This window comes from Mauremys mutica, chromosome 4, assembly GCF_020497125.1.
Source record: "Mauremys mutica isolate MM-2020 ecotype Southern chromosome 4, ASM2049712v1, whole genome shotgun sequence".
Lineage (NCBI taxonomy): Eukaryota > Metazoa > Chordata > Testudines > Geoemydidae > Mauremys > Mauremys mutica.
The window spans coordinates 21,051,067-21,077,724 of NC_059075.1; the positions used below are offsets into that span (position 1 = coordinate 21,051,067).

The 26,658-nt window shown below is 44.8% G+C and overlaps 1 protein-coding gene across 1 annotated transcript in view; it reads right to left on the reverse strand.

Moving 5' to 3' along the window:
* Positions 1-2,241: 2,241 nt before the first annotated feature.
* EXOC3L4 (exocyst complex component 3 like 4) overlaps positions 2,242-26,658 on the reverse strand; it is a 43,642-nt gene continuing 19,225 nt past the window's right edge. The window contains exons 5-12 of the mRNA XM_045014639.1: positions 26,230-26,355; positions 24,548-24,648; positions 22,363-22,458; positions 12,134-12,248; positions 9,220-9,342; positions 7,703-7,855; positions 6,049-6,170; positions 2,242-2,726 (exon numbers count right to left, since the gene is read on the reverse strand). Of these exons, the coding sequence (XP_044870574.1) occupies positions 2,564-2,726; positions 6,049-6,170; positions 7,703-7,855; positions 9,220-9,342; positions 12,134-12,248; positions 22,363-22,458; positions 24,548-24,648; positions 26,230-26,355 (999 nt within the window). The 3' untranslated portion in view covers positions 2,242-2,563. The remainder of the gene's footprint in view (positions 2,727-6,048; positions 6,171-7,702; positions 7,856-9,219; positions 9,343-12,133; positions 12,249-22,362; positions 22,459-24,547; positions 24,649-26,229; positions 26,356-26,658) is intronic.

Sequence of the window (26,658 nt, forward strand, 5' to 3'; positions counted from 1 at the left end):
CCACCCTGTAGCAGATGGAGTTCCCCACAACACAAAACTTAGCACCATGATGGGTATGAAGAACCCCTGCACAAGCTTCTCATCTCCGGCCCCTCACCATTTGCCTCATCCCACTAGTGCTCCTCGGCCTTCTGCCCACAGCATGGGAGTTGGTCTATGTACAAATGGCAGGATGCATTTGAGAGGGGATCTCTGGTCCAACAAGGGAACCAATTGGTGGTGAAATCTATTGAGGTGCTGGAAAAATTAAGGGCCACCAGGTCCCATCTCAGCTGTGGCCCTGGAAGGCACTGTGCCCCAGAGGCACCCCTTTGACTTTTAGTTCCCTTCTGGCTTTGCAGTCTCAAATTACTCTCCCATCCTGTGTCAGCTCAGCTGCATTGGTTGTTCCTTGCCCACTCTCTGCCCATCGGTTATGTGAAAGAAGTGGGAACAGCTGTGAAGGGGATTCTTGCTCTCCCTTACACATCTGCTCAGATGAACAGTTCTTGTTGCAATCCAGCCCTAAGTGAGTCTCTTCTAAAAGCAGCAGAGAGTCCTGTGGCACCTTATAGACTAACATTTTTCTGTCCCTCTCCAATCATCTGAAACAATGCACAAACTTAGGAAAATGTAATCAGCAATTCAATAAATAGATCAGCCTTTTAATGATCCGATACAAGTTTGCAGCATGGGCTGTGGTTACAGGGCAGCTCACGTTTCCTTCTCCTTGTCCCTGCGCCCTGTGCCTGGGCTGGCCAAAGAAAGGATCTCAGACGCCTCTAGCAGGTGCTTCACTCGTGTTTTTATTTACAGTGGCTGTACAGTCCCAAGTCCCCAACACCTGTCCCCTGCTCCGACCCCTCACTGGCTCCTCTGACCTTTGAGGCCTGTGTCAGCCCGCAGAGCCTCGACCCTCTTATCTTCCCCTCTGAGCTTTTCCCTCTGAGCTTTTCCCTGGGTTTATACACCTGCCCAGTCATCAACCCAGCTGGTTCTGCTAGGCTCAGCAAATTACCCTGCTGGGTTCCCTGCTAAGGGTCTTGGTCCATACACCCACCCATCTTACAGGGAAACCGGGGGAAGCCGGCTCTTTAGCAGGGCAGCCAAAGGTTTTATACCTCTGACCTGCAACCGATGCCTTAGTGGATAGGGTTAGAATAATAGAAATGTAGGACTGGAAGGGACCATTCTAGTCCAGTGCCCTGAACTGAGGCAAAACCAAGTAAGCCTAGACCATCCTTGACTGGCGTTTTGTCAACCTGTTCTTAAAAACCTCCTATGATGGGGATTCCACAACCTCCCTAGGCAATTTATTCCAGTGCTTAACCACCCTGACAGTCAGGAAGTTTTTCCTAATGTCCAACCTAAACCTCCCTTGCTGCAATTTAAGTCCATTGCTTCTTGTCCTGTCCTCTGTGGTTAAGGAGAAGAATTTATTACTCTCTTCTTTGTAACAATCTTTTACATGCTTGAAGACTGTTATCATACCCCTCCCCCACCCCTGGTCTTGTTTTCTTTTCTCTTGGCTAAACAAACCCAATTTTTTCAATCTTCCCTCATAGGTCATGTTTTCTAGACCTTTAACCATTTTGGTTGTTCTCCTCTGGACTTTCTCTAATTTGTCCACATCTTTCCAAAAGTGGGGGGCCCTGAACTGGACACAATACTGCAGCTGAGGCCTTATCAGTGCTGAGTAGAAGGTGGGAATTGCTTCTCATGTCTTCCTTACAACATTTCTGCTAATAAATCCCAGAATGATGTTTGCCTTTTTTGCAGCAGTATTACGTTGTTCACTCATATTTAGTTGTTGATACACTACAAACTCCAGATCCTCTCTGCGGTACTCCGTCCTAGGCACTCACTTCCCATTTTGTGCAATTGCTTCTTCCTTCTTCATTGGAGCACTTTCCCTTTGTCCTTACTGAATTTCATCTTGTTTGTTTCAGACCATGTCTCCAGTTTGTCAAGATCATTTTGAATTCTAATCTTGTCCTCCAAAGTGCTTGCAACCCCAGCATGGTATAATCCACAAACTTTGTAAGTGTATTTGCTATGCCATGATCCAAATAATATATGAAGATATTGAATAGAACCTGACCCAGGGCAGATCCCTGCAGGACCCTGCTTGATATGCCCTTCCAGCTCAACTGTGAATCATTGATAACTATTATCTAGGTCCTGTGGCACCTTAAAGACTAACAGATGTATTGGAGCATAAGCTTTCGTGGGTGAATGCCCACTTCATCAGACGCGTTCACCCACGAAAGCTTATGCTCCAATACATCTGTTAGTCTTTAAGGTGCCACAGGACTCTTAGTCTGGATCTGTAAAAAGCAACAAACACAGCTACCCCTGTGATACTATTCTCTAGGTATTTATAAGGGCTTGCTTAGGGACCTCTTTGTGCAATATTGACTCCTCCATTGTCCTTGTCTTCTGGAAATGAGAGTCAATTTCTGTACATCTGTTACAATACTTTGAGTTATGGGCAGGGAGGAGCAGGAGTCATGTTTAGGAGCATGACCAAGAAGAACTGTAAAAAAAATTTTGTATGCTCTTATTTCTGTTGTCTAGCTGGTCTTTAAAAGCATGTGACAAGAGTTGGAGGGTCAATCTCGGCAAAGAGTGTTCTATCAGCCATGCTTTCTGCATTTTCTTGGAGTTTGTCTATTTTCCGAATAATGGACTTTTTCTTGTTCCGGTTCAATCCTCGACAGGTGAGAACAGCTTCAATATGTTCCTTTCTGTGAAAAGCAAAACCAGTGTCATTCTTGGGGAGCCCAACCAATGCAAATACACAGCAAAGCCACGCCCTAAGGTAAGATAGAGTGGAAACAGCCAAACACTGTTTCCATCCCTTAATATATCTCAGGTGTTCTCTGCCGATTATCCCATAGTCACCATGGGCTAACACACGGCATTGCTGAGGGGGATGGAAGCATAAAAACTCTGGGACAATCGGTGTTGTTGGCGAATGGGATAGCTTAATGGTCTCTGATACAGGCAGTTGTGGATAAAATACGACATAGCTGCAAGTGCCCAGGAATGTCTTTTTCACAGTCAGCGGGGAGACTTGCCCGTGTAAGGACTGCTGGGTCAGGGTACAATGTAAGTGCTAGTATAGAATCAAATTCTACCACCTTTATGTTGATTGATACCTTATTCTGTGAGGAGTCTCATTCCCTTCAACCTGGCCACTCGCCATGTTACTGGTTACTGCTTATTATGAGTAAGGCTGTCAGAACTGGGTCCCAAGATTTGCAAACACAAAATGGGAGTTAAGTGCCCATTTCCTCTTGGAAGCCAATGGGAGTTAGGTGCTTACCTGCTCTTTGTGCCTTGACAACCTTCTCCCTGGATGTTTTATACATTAATGTGAAATCTCCACCTTCACCGCACTAAGCTTTCCTGAGAAGCCGGAGGCCTTTTATGTAACGAGTGTTTGATTGTTAAATAATGTGGGCAGTAATACTCAAGAAATTGACAGGCACTAATTAGATTAGAGCTAGTAAAGAAGACGTAAGTAATGGGTGCTATTCCAGAAATCTGGGCGCAGACGGATGCAGAAACCTATCTGAAAATCTGAGTCATGACAGCTAGGCTCCAAAGCAAGACAGGGCTAGGAGGCTCTGGCTGGTTTTCAAAACTTGCTTGGCCAAAGATTATAAGACTCAGCAATAGCTGAAGTGCAAGCTAAGAAACAGAAAAGCCAAGTTGATGAACCTTGAAATCTATTTGTAGTTGTGTTTTAAGGCTAATTATGAAAATTGTCATAGACCCCAATCCAGCAGATGTAAGAGTGTCATGTGCTTTGAAGTTAAGTATGTGCCGAAGTCCTCTGGGGCCTTTTTTTTTTTTTTTTAAGGGTTAGATTGGTTAAATATTTTGGATTCAGTTTCTGTGTTCTGAGTAATCTGCTAAATTTAATGTTTAAATTAATCAGTGTGCAAATAACGTCCAGTGGTAACCACACAACATAGTGCAACCACCTGCACGTGCTTTACAAACTAAGTTTTGGGAAATATACTTTAAGCTTTGCTGTTTGGAGGATATATTGTCATTAAACTCTATTGTTTTTGAAGTATGATAATACAACCAAAGTTCTAGTTCTAGAGAACAATAACCTTACTTGTAGCAGACTCCTTATTGAGTCATGGCAAATCAATTGATAGTTTAGAGGGGCCTAAGGATGTGAGATCATACCTGACCTGTAGGTACTGTGGACAAGCGCAGTGCTTCAGATTCACTTTGGTGTAAAAGAATGGCTCAAAAGTCCACAACAAAAGCTGAAAAATGTATATTTGGTTCTGCTCTGTCTGATGTCGCTTTGCCACTGAAGGCTGGGTTGTAACCTTACAATCCCCTGGCCAGGTTTGGAAATCTCAACCATAACTTTGCTTTTTAAAAACAAAAGGGTAAATTCTGCAGCAATCTGGAGCCCTGGAGAAATGCTCAATCTGCACCGACCAGCCTGTAGTCATAGCCATAGAGTTTAAGGCCAGGAGAGACCAGCAGATTCCAGTCTGATCTTAGATTCATAGATTCTAGGACTGGAAGGGACCTCGACAAGTCATCGAGTCCAGTCCCCTGCCCTCATGGCAGGACCAAATATTGTCTAGACCATCCCTGATAGACATTTATCTAACCTACTCTTAAATATCTCCAGAGATGGAGATTCCACAACCTCCCAAGGCAATTCACAGGTAACCAACACCACCCAGCCATCCTAGCACCAAATCCAATAACTAGCATTAGACCACATTATTGCAGCCCTGGCTCCATCCAACCCCTGTATCACTGTTATATTTATATTTCTAGTGTGCCAACTACCAAGGCATCTAGTAGCCAAATTAGGATATTATTTATCCCATAATCCTGGAAGGATACATATTCTCTGCCTCACTCTCAGTAGCAGGGGCGGCTCTAGAAAATAGGCTGCCCCAAGCAGCCGTGCGCAGCGCCGCCCCTTACCCGGTCCCGCGGCGGGTTCCCTCTTCCCGCGGCTCCGGTTGAGCTCCCGCAGGCATGCCTGCGGCAGGTCAACCGGAGCGCGGGACCAGCGGACCTGCCGCAGGCATGCCTGCGGGAGCTCAACCGGAGCCGCGAGAAGAGGGGACCCGCCGCAGTCATGCCTGCGGCAGGTCCGCTCCTCCCGGGCTCCGGTTGACCTGCCGCAGGCATGCCTGCGGGAGCTCAGCCGGAGCCAAATGCCGCCCCCCAGGGAAAGGGCCGCCCCACGCGCCTGCTTGGCGCGCTGGGGTCTAGAGCCGGCCCTGCTCAGTAGGGTTGTAATCCATACAGGAGGTCTTGGAGAGGAATTTGCCCCCCACTTACAGGGCCGGCTCCGGTCCCAAGCAGTGCCAAAAAAAAAAAAGCAGCAGCGATCGCAATCAGCTCTGCCGCTGCCGCTTCAGTCTTCAGCAATTTGGCGGCGGGTCCCTCACTCCCTCTCGGAGCGAAGGACCAGCCGCAGAATTGCCACTGAAGAGCCGGACATGCCGCCGCTCACCGTTGGCCGCCCCAAGCACCTGCTTGCTGGGCTGGTGCCTGGAGCCGGCCCTGCCCATTTAGAGAGGAAGATACCCTTTCTTATACAGCTGCCATTCCACGCATGGGTTTTTAAAAACAGCCTCCAATTTTGTAGGTGCAGTTTTGGAAGCACAATAAATTGAGGGCACAAAGGAGAGCATTTAGACGCTAAACTACTGGATTGTGCCAGCAAAAGCAGGGGCTGGGATGCGGCCCCTTCAAAAATCCAGTTAAAATTTTCAAAAGCAGCAACTGACCTTGGAGGCCTCCGTTTTTGGGTGCTCCTCTTAAGACCTAGACCAAACCCATCTCCTCCAACGCTGAGCCTTGCAAATTGGCTAGCGCAGAGCTTTCAAATAAAACACAGTAAAACAGCATGGGATCAGAAATAACTCCTGTGCACCATAAGGTTCAGCTGATTCTGCTGCTACCAACCTGGAAGCAAATTATATAAATATTCAGGGGGCAAAAAACCTGAGCTTCACCCTGCTCACAGCACTTTACATTGAGAAAGCCTCTGATATTAATCCCACATACCTGACATCTGGATAAGCCTGACATATTTCCTCAATATAGTCCTTGATTTTGTGTCTGTTCTTCTCGGAAATTATGTTTGCAATGTAATGAATGGCAGAATTAAGCCAATCCACATTAGAGCCCTAGAAATAAATTAGATTAGGTGAAGTCTGTGGTCCGTATTTTAATGAGAAATGTCAACATGGATGAGTCACATTTACAGCAAAGTTAATCAACTTGCTCAGGATCATGGAGTGAAGCCATGGCAGTCAGCCTCGAACCTCATTCTTCTCCTGACTCCTACTCTCTTTCTCTAATTTATAGGCCATGCAGCCTCCCTGTGTGACTCTCTATAGAAACAATAACACATGGCAGCGGATGTTACACTGTAATAGGATGTCTTGGGTGTGTTGCAATGTTGCATAGAAAGGACCAACAGTGAGTCTGGGAAATGAAGGGGAACAGAGTCCTGAGGTTTTAGTTTTTCTGTTGCATTATCAACTGGTTTTAAGGCATTGTTCGTCTCAGTGGTTCACAAAGGGTTTTAAAAGCAAGCAGCTGCTTTCAGGCTCCTTCCTTGGAATTGGGAACAATGGGGAGGGAGCTTTTGTGTGCAGTGAAGGCTGCTTAGACCGTCCAACAGGAATTTCAGTAGAGGTCCAACTCTGCAGTCACGTGAGTAGGCCCAAGGGGACTGAGTGCATGAGTAAGGCCCACTCATGTGAATAACAATTTGTAGGTTCATGCCTAGACAAGGGTGACTAGATAGAAAGTGTGAAAAATCGGGACAGGGTGGGGGGTATATAAGGCACCTATATAAGAAAAAGCCCCAAATATTGTGACTGTCCCTATAAAATTGGGGTATCCGGTCACCCTAGCTTGGACCCCGCATGATAATATGCTAGATATCAAATACCAACCTCTTGGAAAGCTGATTTGTCTGCATTGCCCCGAGTGGCTATTTCCTCTGCCTTGCTTGCCAAAGATGTACTACTTTTGGCTCACTAATGATCAAAGCTGGGAGGTTTGAAAAGAATCTAAAGCAGTTTGGTGCCAAATCCCTTGAATTTCAATAGCAGTTGGGTACCCACCTCCCTCAGACTGGGATATTCAAAGGCATCGAAGTGCTTTGAGTATTAGTATCAATGAGCTACAAAGGGTGAAGTCAGCACTAACTCAAGCCTGAAATATCTCCCACCACAAAGCCCCGGCTTCTGCCTCTCCAGGCCTTCTCTGGACGAGGACAGTTTTCCTAAAAAATATCCCACCGTTGATCCCTCTGGTTTCTCTCCATCAGTTGTAGCAAAGGTGGGCGTAGTGCTAATGTAGACAAGCTTCAGGCAGCCCCTGGCATTTTAATCACTGCCACCTAAGCCTGTTGTGAGCAGGGTTCGGTGGGGCAGGGCCTGACCCATATTTTCATTTGAAGTCACTGGGAGCTTTTTGAAAATTAGGTCTGTGGTCCTTAAGCTACTAGTGACTGCAGACACCTTGTCTACACCAGTTCTAGTACTGGTTGAGCTGAACCAGTGATTGCAACAGTGGGCGATTTTAGGAAAACTATCCTAGTGCAGTCACAGCCCTATCGATGAGCTGCTTCTCATGTTGGATTTCACACCAGCCCACCTTTCACTTTCTGTAATGCAGCTAAAAAGGCCTTGATGGTTTTACATACCAGCTCTTTGAAGCTGTTACGTATGACGGTGGCTTCTTCCTTCATCTTTTTGCCAACTTCCTCCCGCTTGGCTCTCTTCATTCTCTTTCTCGGTTTGATAGCCTGTGTGATGTACTCTCTCACCACGTACTTGTGAGCAGCACCTAGAAAATCCTGTTTATTTGTTTTAAAAGAAAATATGGAGGGCAATGAGGTATGAGAGCAGAGGAGCCTTGGAACTCCTTGGCAATGTTAGAAGAGGTAGATGAGAATCCTGGGGCTGAGCATCTCTGGGCTAATCAGCACACATGAAATGCCAGCCCAGGATTCTGTTCTGAATGCCACTTTTCAGAAGAGCACTCAGTGCAGTGCGTGGATGCTTCTGAGCAGGACAGATGGCTCATGTTCCCTTCCATCCACCATCTGTCTAGACATGAAGTGAAGATAGTGAACAAAAAGAAGCCGTATAATTACTGACTGTCTCTGTCCAAAATTGATCCATGATTACATGTTGGTGATTTGGTTCTTCAGTAACTAATGAGGACATGTGGGACTGTTTAATAATAGGTTTGGATGCTGCCTGCAGACTTTAAATTTAGAGCTATTGTTACCTATCCTTGTACTCTGTGAGTGTATAAATCTGTGCAGAGTGTATATGACAGTAGCATGTTAAAGTAACGACTACAAACTTCTTTGTATGGCAGATATAGAGTAAAGCAACAACTATAATTCTACATTTAGGTGGTTAAGGCAGATAATTGCGTCAGGAGTAGTAGAGTATATCACTGTGATGCTTCCTTTGCATTTGTGAATCGAGCATTGAGTCATTCTATGTTCCATGATCTGTTCTGGATGATCACAGTTGCACACTGGAGAGGTTTGTTTTTGTTTTCCATTTGTGCAACGAGTATACACATTTGCCATAGTTTGCATGGATGCGGCTTAGGGTTGCCCATGAGCTTCCTGAAAGACTGAAGCCAGGGGTTCCTACATTGGATCTTTCACAAGGTATTTGTGACTTCTTGTGAACTTCGTTCAGCTTTCCAAGCTTCATCAAAGTTGAAGTCACACTATTAAAGGTTAAGCACGTGGGTCCAAAAGGGCTCACATGACTTCAAGTGGAGGTGGGGGATGTTGTTAAGATCTTGGTGGATGGGAAGACATTTGCTTCCCTCAAGTTGCTGGACTTCCCAGAGGGTTGCGGCATCGCAGCAAACCGATGGAGGAACAATGTGCAACAGCACTGGCAGCCAGGGTGTTGCAATTGAACAGTAATACTAACCGATGCTTTTGGTTCCTCTTTGAGACCAATTCCCCTATTTCAGTTGTAGAAAGGAAGCGCTAAAAGGTTATTTCCATGAAAAAGTAAGGGACATACCTTGCAAACTTTCATTTAAGCAATTGTTAGTTATATCAGTAGCTGCACTGAAGGGAAGGGAGTGACCTTCGCAGGGGCAGCCCTTTGTCTGGAAATAAGATCACCACCTATACTGCTGTAACCTCATGCCAATTGCAATGCATAGGAAAAGGATACATACCTTGTCAACAGGCTGCTCTAAATGTTTTAGGTGTTGGCAAAATTGTACAGTTGTTGACATTATTGAATCCAGTATTTCACTATTTAACATCCACGCGTTGGTCAGAATTTTCTTAAAGGGTGTCTGGAAAATGACCAATTTGCCAGCGTTATTACAACAACATCTTTCAAACACACATTACTGAGCAAACTCTCTGTGTTTTGGGCACTGTACACAGCATACAGGAAGATCCAGACTAAGTCATTCAGAAATATCTTAGGCACTAAGGGCCAGATAATTAAAGGGATTTAGGTACCTAACATGCAGATAGATGCTTTTGAAGATCACAGTAGGACCTAAGTGCCTAACTCCCTTTGATTTCAACAAGTGCTGTGTAGGTGCTTTCAAAAATCTTACTGGGTGCCCAAGTACCTTTCTCGTAGACTGTAAGTCCCACTGAATTTCAGTGAGACTCAAGCTCCTGAGTGCCTTTTACTTTTGAAAACATTACTCATGTGTTTCTAAGTCCCTTAGGCACGTTTGAGAATATTATCCGTAGCCAGTAATGTTGAGGCCACTCCTGCTGTCACTGCACACCCAAAGCTCTTATGGAATTCTGCTGGAGTTATGGGCACACAAGGAATGCAGGAGTGGGTCCGAAGTTAGACATGACCACGGTTCAGGGAAAGATAGTGTGCAGCTGGAGCAGGTCTAACTCTGAAGTACAGCTATCCTGGGAGAGCAGTGGTAAACGTCATGGTGAGCAGGCTCTCACTTACAGTACATGCTTTGTTTGATAAAGGGGATTAAGTGCAGATGCTGTGTTTTTCCTGCATTTTGGTTTTGTGTAATCCCCTGACTCTCTTTCTTTAAATAAATAAAACCCTTTTGCATCAGCTGGCAAATCTTATGGGCAAGGAGAGAAATTGAAATGTTAATCATAGAAATCCGAAGTGGAATGTAAGAGCAAATCACTGAGCACTGTTGGAACACAGTGATACTTGTGGTCAGGCTGTTTCTTGATATATTGTACAAGGTTCAGCTGGTGTCAGTCACCATAGCTCCCTTGCCTTCAGCTGAGCTACGCAGATTTACACCAGCTGAGGATGTGACTCATCATTCAGAAGCAAACCTGTTGGAAGCTAGCTCAGAAACTAACCACCTCCTTACTCAACTCTTATCCAGAAATAAATCAAAATGCGCTAGGGCAAATCCCTCCTTTTAGGGAGGCCGTCCCCAGTGTCTGTGGATCTCATGCTGAATCCTCCTCTGCTTGTCACTCTGATCTGGATGTGGTGGAGCTGGCTGTGGGAAAAGTTCCCAGATATGCACTCCACCTGTTCATGGTAGAGGTTAAACCTGTAGTAACCCAGCCTGCTCATTAACTCCTTCACATCACCACCCAGGGTACATCTCTGCTGAAATCCTTATCCATGCCTGCTCCTCTCTTTGACCATTGCAGGTCTCTTCCCTGTGGTCTGCCCATGGCTCTCCAGGCACTAGCATCTCCAGAATTTTATGCTGCCTACGTGCAGTCATACCAAGAGAAGCTCTGCCATAGCTTAAATGTCTCCACTGGCTCCCAGTGGGTATTCACTTGAGGTTCAAGCTTAAGTGCCCTCCTTCTGAAGATTCTCTTGGGACTTGCCCACGCTCGGCTTTCAGTCTGCTTCTTTCTACGTCTCTCTAAGCTCCTGACCATCTAACTCCTATCTGATCCTTCCCCCAGTTGGTCCAAAAATCCCTTCCTTTGCATGCCCTGCCATCTGGAACAGTATTCCCATCTCTCTCTGCCTCACCAACTCCATGCCTTTCCAATTCTATCCTTAAACATGCCACCTTCTCCTTTGCTGGGGCTCTTGGCTCTGTGTGTGACACGCCTGATCCAAAGCTTACTGAAGCCAATGGAAAGACTCCCACTGACTCTAGTGAGCTTTGGGTCATGTTGGAGCTGGGCTATGCCCAAATGCTTACATCATGGCAAACAAATGGATCTTTGCACCACTGTTTCCTGTAGTTTATTCTCTGTAACTTACAGGGCAAAACTCCTAGCTGACAAACTATAGGTAATTCATCAATGTGGAGCACAAGTCCCAAACTTTCCTCATATTTCCCTCACACAACTCTGCTCCCTCCTGCCCCTCCTATCCCTGTACTCCCCTTCCAGGTCCATGTTCAATCCATAAACCATCTGTGGTTTATATCACTGCACTATCCTCTTTCTGATTCAGCCACATTATGCCTTCTTGGGGGAGATCGCCTGTAGCCAGTGTGCACATAGCATGCAGGCTGTAGAAATCCCTATCAAAGCATCTGGAAAAGCCCTACTGCAACAGAAATAACTTGTCATTTCAGCCTCTTATCCCAGATCTCCACTGTAGTGCTGACAGAAGGACTTTGCCCTTCCAGTGGTGAAAGAGCTCTTTGATTTTTCTACGACAACATACTTGAACAGAGCCGAGGCAGAATAAACTCATTTCATTGTCACTATGCTGTGATATGCCTTTAGATAGAAGTTGGTAATAGATCATGGCAGACTTGTTGTGAATAAATCAGGCTAAACAAAACCCCTAGAAAGCTATTTTTTTAATCAAACAGCCAAATTCATCTCTGGTGTTATCTCACTGCCTTCACTGGGGTTTCACGAGGGGTGAAATTCACCCAAGCTGTTTTAGGATATATGCTAAGAAGCCGTCAAATATACTTTTTTGTTTTGTTCCTGTGGCTTAACCAATGCATCAGTGTTTGTAACAAAAAGCCTTAAACCCTAGAAATCTGACTTGGGGTTGGAGAGGTTTAGTATCAAAACTAGACATGCCACATTTTGAAATGACCACGATCTCCTATCCATGGAAAATGAGATGTGTATTGGGGAAATAAATCCTGAACTACCAGGTTCAGATCAAGTCCCACAAACATTCCGAATTCTTCTTACCTGCGTTTTTTGTTTTAATTTATCTAAAACATCCTTTCTGAAGCTCATTGTCACATCAGTCAGGACATTTTCCAGTTCCGTAGTGTCAGCGTTAAATGTTGTTTGTAAGCCTCTCCTAGAGAGAGAAGTAAAAGCAGTGATTTAATGATGATCGGCATCATGTGCTACTGCTATGGACAATTTAGCCAAAATAATCAGCTCAGAAAACAAAGAAAGAAGTGGGACCGCTAAACACTGAGGATGGAGTGGAGGTTAAGGATAATCTACGCATGGCCCAATATCTAAACAAATACTTTGCCTCAGTCTTCAATGAGAGTAATGAGGAGTTTAGGGATAATGGTAGGATGACAAATGGGAATGAGGATATGGAGGTAGATATTACCACATCTGAGGTAGAAGCCAAACTTGAACAGCTTAATGGGAGTAAATCGGGGGGCCCAGATAATCTTCATCCAAGAATATTAAAGGAACTGGCACATGAAATTGCAAGCCCATTAGCAAGAATGTACTGATTCATTACAAACTCAGGGGTTGTACCGTACGACTGGAGAATTGCTAACATAGTTTCTATTTTTAAGAAAGGGGGAAAAAAGCTGATCCGAGTAACTATAGGCCTATTAGTTTGACATCTGTAGTATGCAAGGTCTTGGAAAAATTTTTGAAAGAGAAAGTAGTTAAGGACATTGAGGTCAATGGTAATTGGGACAAAATACAACATGGTTTTACAAAAGGTAGATCATGCCAAACCAACCGGATCTCCTTCTTTGAGAAGGTAACAGATCTTTTAGATAAAGGAAATGCAGGGGATCTAATTTACCTCAATTTCAGTAAGACACAGATGGAGATCAATATGAAAATAGAAACGTGGATAAGGAGCTGGTTAAAGGGGAGACTACAACGGGTCATACTGAAAGGTGACTTGTCAGGCTGGAGGGAGGTTACTAGTGGAGTTCCTCAGGGATCGGTTTTGGGACCAGGCTTATTTAATCTTTTTATTACTGACCTTGGCACAAAAAGTGGGAATGTGCTAATAAAGTTTGCGGATGACACAAAGCTGGGAGGTATTGCCAATACAGAGAAGGACTGGGATGTCATACAGGAAGATCTGGATGACCTTATAAACTGGAATAATAGTAATAGGATGAAATTTAATAGTGAAAAGTGCAAGGTCATGCATTTAGGGATTAATAACAAGAATTTTGGTTATAAACTGGGGACACATCAGTTGGAAGTAACAGAGGAGGAGAAGGACCTCGGAGTGTTGGTTGATCACAGGATGACTATGAGCCGCCAATGTGATATGGCCATGAAAAAGGCTAATGCGGTCTTGGGATGCAAATTCTGTTAAATTCCCCACCCAAGAGACAGGGGCTGTCGTGCTCTAACTGCCCCGTGAGGACCCTGCTGGGCTATGTGAACACGCTCTCGGTCAGTGGTTCGCAACCTTTGCAGACTGCTTGGACCCCTTTCAGCAGTCTGATTTGTCTTGCCTACCCCAAGGTACACCTCACTGTAAAAAAGTGCTTGCTTACAAAATCAGACAGAAGTGTCCCAGAACACTCTTACTGAAAATGCATATGGGCTCATTTTGTCTGTATGGAATTTTAGCTTGTACTGACTTCACTAGTGCTTTTTATGTAGCCTGTTGTAAAGCTAGGTAACTATCTAGATGAGTTGATGTACCTCCTGGAGACCTCTATGTACCCTCAGGTACATGTACTGCTGGTTGAGAACCACTGCACTACCTGGAGTGAGCCAGCAAAGTCCCCTGGGGCAGTTTGAGCACAACACACCACCTGTGGCCTGGGTGCTGCATTCACCACCCCAAACCCCACTGACAGTCGCTGTGGCTTGCCTGCGATCAGTCCCTCACTTCACAGTCTGCAGGGGAGAAGAAGCGGGAGGGACAAGAGGAGATGGGGACAGAAGAAGAAGAGAGAGAGAGACCATCCCGGGAAGGAGGTCCAGGCCTGGAACAGGCCCAGGTAATGAAGAGCCCAAGGCAGCATAGGAGGGCAGCTTTTCTCAGAGCTGATCCTCTCCTTCTCCCTGTTTGGCAGTGGGGGTTGGTTGGGGCATTGCTCAGGCCCCACCCCGTTGGCCATAGAGAGGGAGTGGAGTGGGAAAAGGTCCTGATTTTTACTAAGGTAGGGGAGATGGAGGGAGAGAGAACCCGGATTCTGCAGGGTGGGGGAGGAGAGAGAGGTCCAAGCAACCTCCCTAATTTTTTTTTTCTGTAAATGTCCCTGAAAGTTTCCGAGCAAGATCGCCGTCTCTGCAATAGTATCACTACTAGAGATGAGCCAGAGATGAACAATTCTGATCTGGAGCTAGATATTGGCCACCTGCATTTCTGTAATCCAGGGAAGTCCAAGGCAGGTCCATTGTGATTTATTTGCAGTAGAGCTCACTGACTGCTAAGTGCTTTCCCTGCTCTAAGGAGTGTATAGTCTGAGACAAGTAAACAGCGGTCAGGGGAAGGGCAATAACAATGAGCAATTTATGGTAATACAAAGAATAAATTACGCAGAAGTCAAATTTGATTCCCTATATGCAGCATCTCTTATCAATATGGAATTGAACAATGAAGTGTAAAAATAAGTGTGCCTGTATGAAATCATGTGACTTCATGTAAAACACATAAACTGTTAACTTTGGAATGTATGAACGTGACCAGAATGGAACGAGTGACAAATTCAAGGGGAAATGAAGTTTGGAAATTTTGGTGAAGTCCACAGCAGCTTAGATAGGCTCTGTCCGGGGTTAAGAAAATCCTCTTTATATTTCCCACATTACACAATAGCAATTGTGTAAAGCTCTTGTCAGCAAGTTGAAGCAGCAGCAACAAAATATTATGGCTAACGTTACAGCTGTGTTAGTTAGAATGCTTTTCATCTCAGCCTTCTCTGCACACACAGCTGTACTAGTTTAACTTGCAGTGATTTTTTTTTTAAACCAACTTAACTGAACTAGTGCAAAAGCCTGTGGGAACCCTCTTAGGTTGAAACTGGGCTTAGTTTGTTGAGTTTAAGTTGATGAGGAACAGGGTAAAGCTAAACTAAACTAAGCCCCTCTGAGACTGAAGTTAGTGTCCACACAGGCGTTAGACCTTGTTTAACTAAACGGCTGCAAGTATCAGAGAGAGAAATGTGAGATATAGAAACATCTTTGTGGAAATGTGTGTATATATATTTATTGGATATTTGGGGTGTAGACACAGGCGAGGTGGAATGGTCAGACTCTCACTTTTGTTTCTGCTCTGTAGTATTAAGGGCTGACCTGCTCCGAGCTAAGCCAATGACAAAACCCCTACTGAGTGGTTTTTCAGCGTGAGCAGGACTGAGCCATTAGTCCCAAAGTTTTCATATTTGGATGCATAAAGCTGGATACCTCAATCTAAATTTCAAAGCACCCAGACAAGTAGTCTGATATTTTACAGCTGCGCACTTGCAGCTTCTCACATCCAGTTGCTGAACGTCTCTAAAATCATGCCACTTAAGTGCCCAAATAAGCAACCTAACTTTAGCAATCCGGCACCCCAGTCCTGCAAACACCTGTGCATATGTTAAACTTGATGCATGGATAGTCCTGCTGGATCTAACTTCTCTATACAGGGGTGCTGCAGCACTAGGGTGACCAGATGTCCCAATTTTATAGGGACAGTCCTGATTTTTGGGTCTTTTTCTTATATAGACTCCTATTACCCCCCAACCCCTGTCCCGATTTTTCATGTTTGCTGTCTGGTCACCCTATGCAGCACCCCCTGGCTTGAAGTGGTTTCCATCACATACAGGGTTTACAATTTTGTTCAATGGCTCTCGGCACCCCCATAATACAAACTGTTCCATTGCCACTGCATCTACATCAAGTTAAGCAGGTGCTTAAGTGCTTGCAGGATTGGGGCCCAACTTTGGAAATGCTGCCCTTCACTTCACTGTCATGTGAAATCCTTAGCATGGAATTCCTTAAGAGCTAGTATCACTTATAAAGAAGAATGAGGAGTACTTGTGGTACCTTAGCCCTGGTCTTTACTATGAGTTTAGGTCTAATTTAACAGCATTAGGTCGATTTAACCCTGCACCCGTCCACATGACCAAGGCTGTTTTGTCGACTTAAAGGGCTCTTAAAATCTATTTCTGTACTCCTCCCCGGCGAGGGGATTAGCGCTAAAAATCGACCTCGCTGGGTTGAATTTGGGGTAGTGTGGACACAATTCGATGGTATTGGCCTCTGGGAGCTATCCCAGAGTGCTCCATTGTGACTGCTCTGGACAGCACTCTCAACTCGGATGCACTGGCCAGGTAGACAGGAAAAGCCTCAGGAACTTTTGAATTTCATTTCCTGTTTGGCCAGCGTGGTGAGCTGATCAGCACAGGTGACCATGCAGAGCTCATCAACACAGGGGAACATGGAGTCCCAGAATCGCAAAAGAGCTCCAGCATGGACCAAACAGGAGGTACTGGATTTGATCGCTGTATGGGGAGAAGCATCCATGCAGGCAGAACTCCGTTCCAAAAGACGAAATGCCAATATATTTGCCAAAATCTCCAAGGGCATGATGAACAGAGGCTACAACAGGGACGCGTGAAAGTTAAGGAGCTGAGGCAAGCCTACCGAAAAACAAAGGATGCAAACGGTCGCTCTGGGTCTGCTGTCTATTAATTTAATTTGGTGACCACTAGTTCTTGTATTATAGGAATAAGTAAATAACTTTTCCTTATCTACTTTCTCCACATCACTCATGATTTTATATACCTCTATCATATCCCCCTTAGTCTCCTCTTTTGTTGTTGTGTGGTTGCTGGTATTTGCTTCAGGTTGGGGAGGCTGTCTGTAAGCAAGGACAGGCCTGGCTCCCAAGATCTGTGAGAGTGAGGGATCGTCCTTCAGGATAGGTTGTAGATCCTTGATGATGCACTGGAGAGGTTTTAGTTGGGGGCTGAAGGTGACGGCTAGTGACGTTCTGTTATTTTCTTTGTTGGGCCTGTCCTGTAGTAGGTGACTTCTGGGTACCCGCCTCTAGGGTGACCAGATGTCCCAATTTTATAGGGACAGTCCCGATTTTTGGGTCTTTCTTATATAGGCTCCTATTATCCCCCACCCCCTGTCCTGATTTTTCACATATGCTGTCTTGTCACCCTAGTTTCTTCACTTCAGCAGGTGGGTATTGTAGTTGTAAGAATGCTTGATAGAGATCTTGTAGGTGTTTCTCTCTGTCTGAGGGGTTGGAGCAAATGCGGTTGCATCTTAGAGCTTGGCTGTAGACAATGGATCATGTGGTGTGGACTGGATGAAAGCTGGAGGCATGTAGGTAAGTATAGCAGTCAGTAGGTTTCCGTATAGGGTGGTGTTTATGTGACCATCGCTTATTAGCACTGTAGTGTCCAGGAAATGGATCTCTTGTGTGGACTGGTCCAGCCTGAGGTTGATGGTGGGATGGAAATTGTTGAAATCATGATGGAATTCTTCAAGCGCTTCTTTTCCATGGGTCCAGATGATGCAGATGTCATCAATGTAGCACAAGTAGAGTAGGGGCTTTAGGGGACAAGAGCTGAGAAACCGTTGTTCTAAGTCAGCTATAAAAATGTTGGCATACTGTGGGGCCATGCAGGTACCCATATCAGTGCCGCTGACTTGAAGGTACACATTGTCCCCAACTGTGAAATAGTTATGGGTGAGGACAAAGTTCAGCCATCAGGTTTGCTGTGACATTATCAGGGATACTGTTCTTGATAGCTTGTAGTCCATCTTTGTGTGGAACATTGGTTTAGAGGGCTTCTACATCCATAGTGGCTAGGATGGTGTTTTCAGGAAGGTCACTAATGGACTGTAGTTTCCTCAGGAAGTCAGTGGTGTCTCAAAGATAGCTAGGAGTGCTGGTAGCGTAGGGCCTGAGGAGAGAGTCTACCTAGCCAGACAATCCTGCTGTCAGGATGCCAATGCCTGAGATGATGGGGCATCCAGGATTTCCAGGTTTATGGATCTTGGGTAGGAGAGAGAATACCCCTGCTCAAGGTTCTAGGGGTGTGTCTGTGCAGATTTGGTCTTGTGCTTTTTCAGGGAGTTTCTTGAGCAGATGGTGTAGTTTCTTTTGGTAACCCTCAGTGGGATCAGAGGGTAATACAGACTAGCCCGGCTACCACTTAAAAATAACAGTACGGACAGAGCTGAGTTTGTAAAAAACATAGCTACTGCTTTAAAGACCATGGCATACAAGTAATTTACTGGAGAGACCATGCCATCTGGAGGCTTTCTGATGTTAGTGCTTAATGTGGATTCTAACAAAAAACACACTGGGAAGAATGGAAGCTGCTACAACTTAAAACTAGGGCTGTCAAGCAATTAAAAAAATTAAGCGTGATTAATCACACTGTTAAACAGAATACCATTTATTTTAAATATTTTTGGATGTTTACTACATTTTCAAAATATTAATTTCAATTACAACACAGAATACAAAGTGTGCAGTGTTCACTTTATATTTTTTATTACAAATATTTGCAAATATTTGTAATAAAAAATAAATATAAAGTGAACACTGCACACTTTGTATTCTGTGTTGTAATTGAAATTAATATTTTGAAAATGTAGTAAACATCCAAAAATATTTAAAATAAATGGTATTCTGTTTAACAGTGTGATTAATCACGCTTAATTTTTTTAATTTACCTCTTTCAAGTACTGTAGTGCAATCTCTTTATCATGAAAGTTAAACTTACAAATGTAGAATTATGTACAAAAACCTGCATTCAAAAATAAAACTGTGTAAAACTTTAGAGTCTACAAGTCCACTCAGTCCTACTTCTTGGTCAGCCAATCACTCAGACCAGTGGTCCCCAATCTTTTCGTGTGGCAGGCACCGGACGACTAGCTGCCAAGGAGCGTAGTTGCTGGACAAGCAGCTGCCGAAATGCCACCGAGAAGCGGCAACGCCAGGAAGCGTCGCCTCCAAAATACTGCCGAGAAGCAGCGTCATCAAGAGGTGTCGCCGCCGAAATGCTGCTGATTTTTGGCGGCGGCACTTCTTGATGTTGCTGCTTCTTGGCAGCGTTTCAGCGGCTGCTTGTCTGGTGGCCAATAGGCAGGTGCACATAGATGCCGTGGCGGGCGCCATGGCACCTGTGGGCACCGCATTGGGGACCCCTGACTCAGACAAACAAGGTTGGTTACAATTTCCAGCAGATAAAGCTACTTGCTTCTTGTTCACAATCTCACCTGAATGTGAGAACAGGCATTCGCATGGCACTGTTGTAGCTGGTGTTGCAAGGTATTTATGTGCCAGATTGCTAAACATCCATATGCCCCTTCCATGCTTCGGCCACCATTCCAGAGGACATGCTTCCATGCTGATGATGCTCATTAAAAAATAATGTCAATTAAATTTGTGACTGTACTCCTTGGGGGGAGAATTGTATGTCTCCTGCTCTGTTTTACCCACATTCTGCATATATTTCATGTTATAGCAGTCTCGGATGATGACCCAGCACATGTTTGTTTTAAGAACACTTTCACAGCAGATTTGACAAAATGCAAAGAAGGTACCGAGGTGAGATTTCTAAAAATAGCTACAGCACTCAACCCAAGGTTTAAGAATCTGAAGTGCCTTCCTAAATCTGAGAGGGACAAGATGTGGAGCATGCTTTCAGAAGTCTTGAAAGAGCAACACTCTGATGCGGAAACTACAGAACCCAAACCACCAACAAAGAAAATCAACCTTCTACTGGTGGCATCTGACTCAGATAATGAAAATGAACATGCGTCAGTCTGCACTGCTTTGGATTGTTATCAAGCAGAACCCATCATCAGCATGGAAGCATGTCCTCTGGAATGGTGGCTGAAACATGGAAGGGGCATACGGATGTTTGGCATATCTGATACGTAAATACCTTGCAACACCAGCTACAAAAGTGCCACATGAATGCCTGTTCTCACTTTCAGGTGACACTGTAAAGCAGTATCTCCCGTCAATGTAAACAAACTTGTTTGTCTTAGCAATTGGGAGAATAAGAAGTAGGACTGAGTGGACTTGTATGCTCTAAAGTTTTACACTGTTTTGTTTGAGTGCAGTTATGTAACCAAAAAAAATGTGCATTTGTAAGTTATATTTTCACGGTAATGAAATTGCACTTCAGTACTTGTATGAGGTGAATTGAAAATACTATTTCTTTTGTTTATCATTTTTACAATGCATATATTTGTAATAAAAAATAATATAAATTGAGCACTGTGCACTTTGTATTCTGTGCTGTAACTTAAATCAATATAAATTCAAAAATATTTATTAAATTTCAATTGGTATTCTATTGTTATAAGTGTGATTAACTCAAAACAAATTAATTGCGATTAATCGTGTGAATTAACTGAGATTAATTGATAGCCCTATTTAAAACCAGATCCCGGGGGCCTATTCTGACCTCACTCACTACGGAGTGTGACTCGATTGATGCTATTAATTACTCCTGATTTCCAGTGGTGGGAGTGAGCTCAGGATTGATATGTGATCAGGGCCGGTGCAAGGAAGTTTCGCGCCCTAGGCGAAACTTCCACCTTGCGCCACCCCGTCACCCAGCTAACCCCACCTGCCGTGGCAGCTAACCCCCCCACCCCACCTGGGGAGCCCCCCCTCACAGCAGCTACCCCCTTGCAAGCCCCCCCTCCACGGCAGCTAACCCAGCCCAGGGAGCCCCCCCCCCCGCGGAAGGTAACCCTGCCCCCTCCACAGCCGCTAACACCACCCACCACGGCAGCTAACCCCACCCGGGGAGCCCGCCCCAGCTCTCCTCCACTGAGCACGCCGGCGCTGCTCTAATTCTCCTCCCCTCCCAGGCTTGTGGCACCGATTGGAGGAGACTTAGAGCGGGGGCTGTGCTCAGCAGAGGAGGCAGAGTGGAGGTGATCTGGGGTGGGGAGCGGTTCCCCTGTGCGCCCCCCTGTTACTGTGGGTGGCCACCCCGCCCCAGCTCACTTCCACTCCACCCCCGTGCCTGAACGGGCTTTTAGGCGCCCTAGGCGGCTGCCTAGTTTGCCTAAGTGGTTGCACCGGCCCTGTATGTGATGCATCTCCCATCACCTTTAGGGATGTGGAATTTGAGTTCTCTGAGCATCCGGGTAAACGATAAACACCGTGATATACCTGAAAGGGTTTTGTTTTCAAAGGACCCCAGATATGGGTATGTGTAAAAGTTGGCTGCACAAATCCAGTAGGATGAAATTCACCCCTGCTGCACAGGGCCAGTGCAAAACCTCTTATGCATTGTGTGGGGTGGGTGGGTGTGGCCAGGCCATGCAGGAGAGTCTTTGTACCATCTACGTGCTTGCAACTGATCTAGAAGCAGGGTGTGGGAGAGGCTGTAGATTCCCCTGGTCCCAGTGCCTCATGGAAGCAGCAGCTGTTAGTCCCGCCCAGACTGGTCTAGCAGCCCCGGAGTGTGAGGCAGCCCTGGTCCTGAGCTGGGGGGTGGATTTCACCTCTGACCTTCATCTGCTTAGAGCCTGAACCCTCTGGCTTTCTACAGGTGGGGTGAATTTCAGCCAAACTGCAGCATGCTGATTTGGCGGTTAGACATTGCTAATAGGCACATGCACTAATCAGGGGTTATTAGCTCCTTTGTAAAGTGTTTTGAGATCTGCTGATATACAGCCCTATATAAAAGCTAGGCTTTATTATTGATTTGAAAACCTGACTCTAAAGCTGCCTTTGACATACGCAAATCCCTAAAACTCACCACAGCCAGCAATTGTGTTGAGAGTTTCTCTGCAGGCTAAATGTTTTCTGTGCAGTTGTTCTAAGGCCAAAGGGAGCAACCGTCAGATTATGCTGATGTTTACATGCTCTTTTAACTTGTTTTTTAAACCATGGCCATGTGTCTTTGAAATCTGCAAATGGGCTGGAATCTAAACCCCTCTTCTGAACACCAAACATTTCTGTTACTCCCTCCCCATTTCCCAGACAAACTGAGCTTTCATCTGTGTCCCTAACTCTGAGCTAAATTCTACCCTGGGAAATAAGCACTGCTATGCAAATCAGGAGTAACTCATCCAAATCCATCCCTGGCATAACGCCATTGTTGCCCTGCAGTTACACAGAGGATGATTCTGGCCCATTGACTCTAGTGGGACATAATTTCTTCCTTCTTTCTTTGCTAAACCATAAGATCCAACAGACATCCTTCCCCCCCCCCCCCCACCTCCAAAATCATAAAAATGTTATAAGGGAAATGCAGACTTACATCAGGTCACGGAAGCTGTTAACGTAGGCTACTAAATATGGCACAAACAACGAATCCTCTCTCTCTTTGTACCACTCCACAAATGCCTTCCTGAATCTGCAGCAGAAATTTCAGAAGAAGTCATTGCTGCTGGTTGTAAATAAAACAGGGTAGAGTTCTTAATGAACTCTTTAACTAATAGAGCTGCAGTGACCTTGCTGCATGTACATGGGGATAAAGAGACATTCACTGCTTGCCCATGCCATTCTCAAAGTACTTGCATTTTTTACCTTAGCAGGTGGTGTGCATGTGCGTTAGAGGAAGATATCATAGAATCTCAGGGTTGGAAGGGACCTCAGGAGGTCATCTAGATAATATACCATAGATAATCATTGTTTGGCTATGTGCTTGCTTGAATCTGAAATCAGCAAAGCTCAGGATGGATTCCAGAAATGTTTCCCCATGAAAGGGTATAGGTGAAAATTCTGATCTTTAGTTATGAGTGATGAAATGTGTCATTGATAAGTGGGCTTGTAAATCACTCCTGTAATTTCTGTAGCTTTTGGAGCAGTGTAATGTATACCTACTTTAGCCCAAAGGAAAGTGCTTTAGCTCAAGGCTCATTTTACAACAGAAAGCAAATATGAGCAAGGCAAAACACCTACACTTACACCACACTGACAAAATATGGGGGAATCAGGTCTATATTTCCTATATAATGCACCTTTAAGGACACTGGTGTGTACAGAGACAAGCAGCCACTTTTTATTGAGGTCCCTACAGGCTTTGGGAGGAGACACACAATGCACACTCTCATGGAGACTTTACTTTTGTTCTTTCTTGTTTTATTGCTGTTAGTTTTAGATTAACTTATTCAGACTGACAACTCCCATTTGCATATGCTGTCTAAGAAAACACATAAGTTAGGGAGCACATTCCAGTGAGTTGTTCAGTCAGGTGCTTATCTTCCCTTGTGTGGGACTCACATTGGGACTCAGTTTATAGGAAGGAAGTTTAAAAAAAAAAAAAAGGGGGGGGGAAGGAACATCCTTAGCTCAATCACTTTTAATGGTGAAACCAAAATATTTTTCTTATTAAAAACAAAATCTCAGACAAACTGCTGGTGTGAACTCCCCAGGATGTCCCTATGGTAACTGGGAGATTAGAGATGAGACTCGAGAGGTAATTATTGTCTTTAAAATATTTTAAATACCTGTCATGCATCACAAAATGCTACGATTTCACATATTAGAAAAGCAATTTTCAGTCTTCCACGCTTGATTTTGTAAAATACTTAATAGCAAACTACCCTTTTGGCTCATTCCTGAGGTGCTAAATTTTACTGGTTAATGCACAATTATTTTTAGTCTCTGTTTTGAGTTGATTCATGCTGAAAGGTCCTTCTATTTTTTTTCAACTTCAGAGTGCTGATCTGGGAACACTTAAATACAACAACCCATGGGCCATAGGAGGTTTAGGCCTGTCCCAAAATAAGGAAATAACTTTTTAATCTATGGAACCCAAATCTTTCCAGGGAGTCCTAAATCCATGTGATGATCCAGAGAACTAAAGATGACACCGGGACTTGAATGTTAGAGGTATTAAAATATAGACATTTAGCCATAACCCCAGTGGCTACTCCCATGCAGAAAGTACATAATTCCACCTAAGGGGCAGAATAATCTCCACTGCTAGAACTGAGTGAAGTTATGTGAGATTCAGAAGTTGGGCTAGAAATGAGTTGTGCATATACTGGGCCTGATCCTTTGCCCATTCAAGTTAATGAAAAATATCTCATTGGTTTCAATAATGCCGGATTGAGGCCTGTGTCTCTTAATTTTGTTATCCAGTACTGACATACCACAGAGATAACTGGAAATCTGGTTAATACTGACAGATAGAAAACCCCTTTTCAGCCATCCCTGTTTACAGAGCTGACATCAGATGTATGGGAGACGTGCTGTATGGGAGACTCATGCTCCCATCTGTCTATTTACTATTGTGTATGTTGATTGTTTTGGAAATCTCTCAGATCCTCTGTTAAGTTTGTCAGGCTCACAAGAATTCAGATGAATCCTAATTTTCCTAGAAGCAAGCACATGTGAGCCCGGTGCTAGTGTTTGGCCCATAGTATGGATACTACTACTGGGCGTTGGCACCAGGATACCCATTTTGGAAGGAATATGTTGCCAGAAACAACACTGACCTTGGTATGAATTCTCTCAGTTCTCTTATGCTGACCTCAAGAGTTGCAGTTTCCAGACTTTCCAAGATTTTGCCAGATTCGTTCTTATGCTGTCCAATGAACTAGAAAAGAGTCAGACGAGAATCCAATGAATGGAAGAACGACAGCAGAAAAGCCTTTGTCCAGTGAACTTGTGTAACTTGGGTCAGCACTAAAGTTAGTGATCTGTGTATCTAGGGGGAGAACCCTGTGATATTTACCAGGCTTATTTTTGCACTTTCTTTTTAAAACAATCCAGAATGGACCAAGAATTTATGGTGTGGTAATTCCTGTCCAATGTTTCAATGTGCTGTCTAAGCAACCAGAGATGAATTATCAACAGCCCTGACCTGCCTTGATGCAAATCTCTCTCTTCTGAGCCCTGTTTAAGGCCCAGTTCTCTGCCCTGCACCCAGCATGAGTAGCTGGTCTGAACACTGGGGAGATGTGTATGGAGCAGTGGAAGGTTTCCTCTCTCCCAGCCGGTGGAGAGCAGCTATGTAGCTCTAACTTAAGAGTCAGAGCAGTGATCAGGGAGCTGCAAAAGTGGCTTGAAGCTGCTTTGACTCCAGCTCACACAAGCTGTACTGAGAGCAGCTCAGGTGCCTTTTTAACTCCAAAATCCTTATTTGTACTTGAATCACTTCCTGTCTTGACTATTGTAATTAATTCTCTCTCTTCTCTCCCCTCCCCCAACCATGGTCCCTCCTAATTCGTAGTCTCACAACTTCAGCTGCTCCTGGAAAGTTAGGGTATGACGACACTTGCAGCTGCACAGCGCTGCTGTGGGAGCGCTCCCGCGGCAGCGCTTTGAAGTGCGAGTGTGGTCGCGGCGCCAGCGCTGGGAGAGAGCTCTCCCAGCGCTGCAGGTACTCCACCTCCCCATGAGGATTAGCTTACAGTGCTGGGAGCCGTGTCTACACTGGCGCTTTACAGGGCTGTAACTGGCTGCGCTCAGGGGGGTGTTTTTTCACCCCCCTGAGCGAGAAAGTTGCAGCGCTGTAAAGCACCAGTGTAGCCAAGGCCTTAGACAAGCGACAATCTTGCTCAAAGGCCGTCCACGCCGTCCTACCCATCTGCTAATCCAATTCAAATCTGTCTTTCTGGTTATCAAAAATGTGCAATATTCTTCTATGGAGAGTGAGTCATGGCAGTGGAATAAAAATCTTTGGTCCCCCCCCCCCACCTCAGTATTATTTAATTGAAATGATTCAACCCTTTGAAAGTCATGAAAATGAATCCAAAACCCTCCTGGCTTTATTATCCTGCAGCCCCTGAAGCAAGTAGGAGCTTTTGTTTTTTCTTATTGTTTAAATTGGAGTGGCTGTCACTCTACCACCACCATTTCTGAGGTTGCAGCAGCCCTGGGACAAAGTAGCTCTTTCAGCAAAGAGGCTTTTCTAACAAACCATTTTAAATCTTTGATTAGAATTTTTTTTAAGACTTTAAAATCAGTTGCCTATTATGTCTGTGACACAATTGACAGCAGGTTTAATTTGCAGCTAAGAGGCGAGTGGTAGAACTAAAAGGTGTAATAAACGGCATTTCCCCCCCTCCTAATGTATCCTGTGAGCGTGTGACTAACATAAATTATCACAGGAGGCAGCACCTACATACCAGAATGTAATATTTAATAATATACTTTATACAAGCTAATCAAATACCGTTTGAATATCCAAGGACAGCGATGAGTCGTACTCGGTTTGTGAGGTTTCTGGCTGCTTTTCCTCCTTCCACTTTTCTCTGGTCTCCAGCTTCAGAATGTTATCCAAATAGTGCTTTATTTTCTCCTAAATGTTAAAGGGGAGCGAGGGGAGAGGGATAGAAACCTACAGATCAACATTAATAAAATAAACAGAGGTTAAGAAATACACACTGTGTAGTGCATATCCTGGAAAAGCGCAGGCATTCGTGCAAGGGGAGCTTGGAAAGGTTCAAGAAGAGCTCTGCAGCAGACGTTCCTGGGGCGAGACCTTGCCACCATTGCTCATGGTGGTGAGTGCTCACTCCCATAGATAATGCTGGGTGCTGTTGCCTACTGTTCATGAGACTCATGGTTACCAGTGTGAGCAGGGAGGCACAATCTCTCCCTC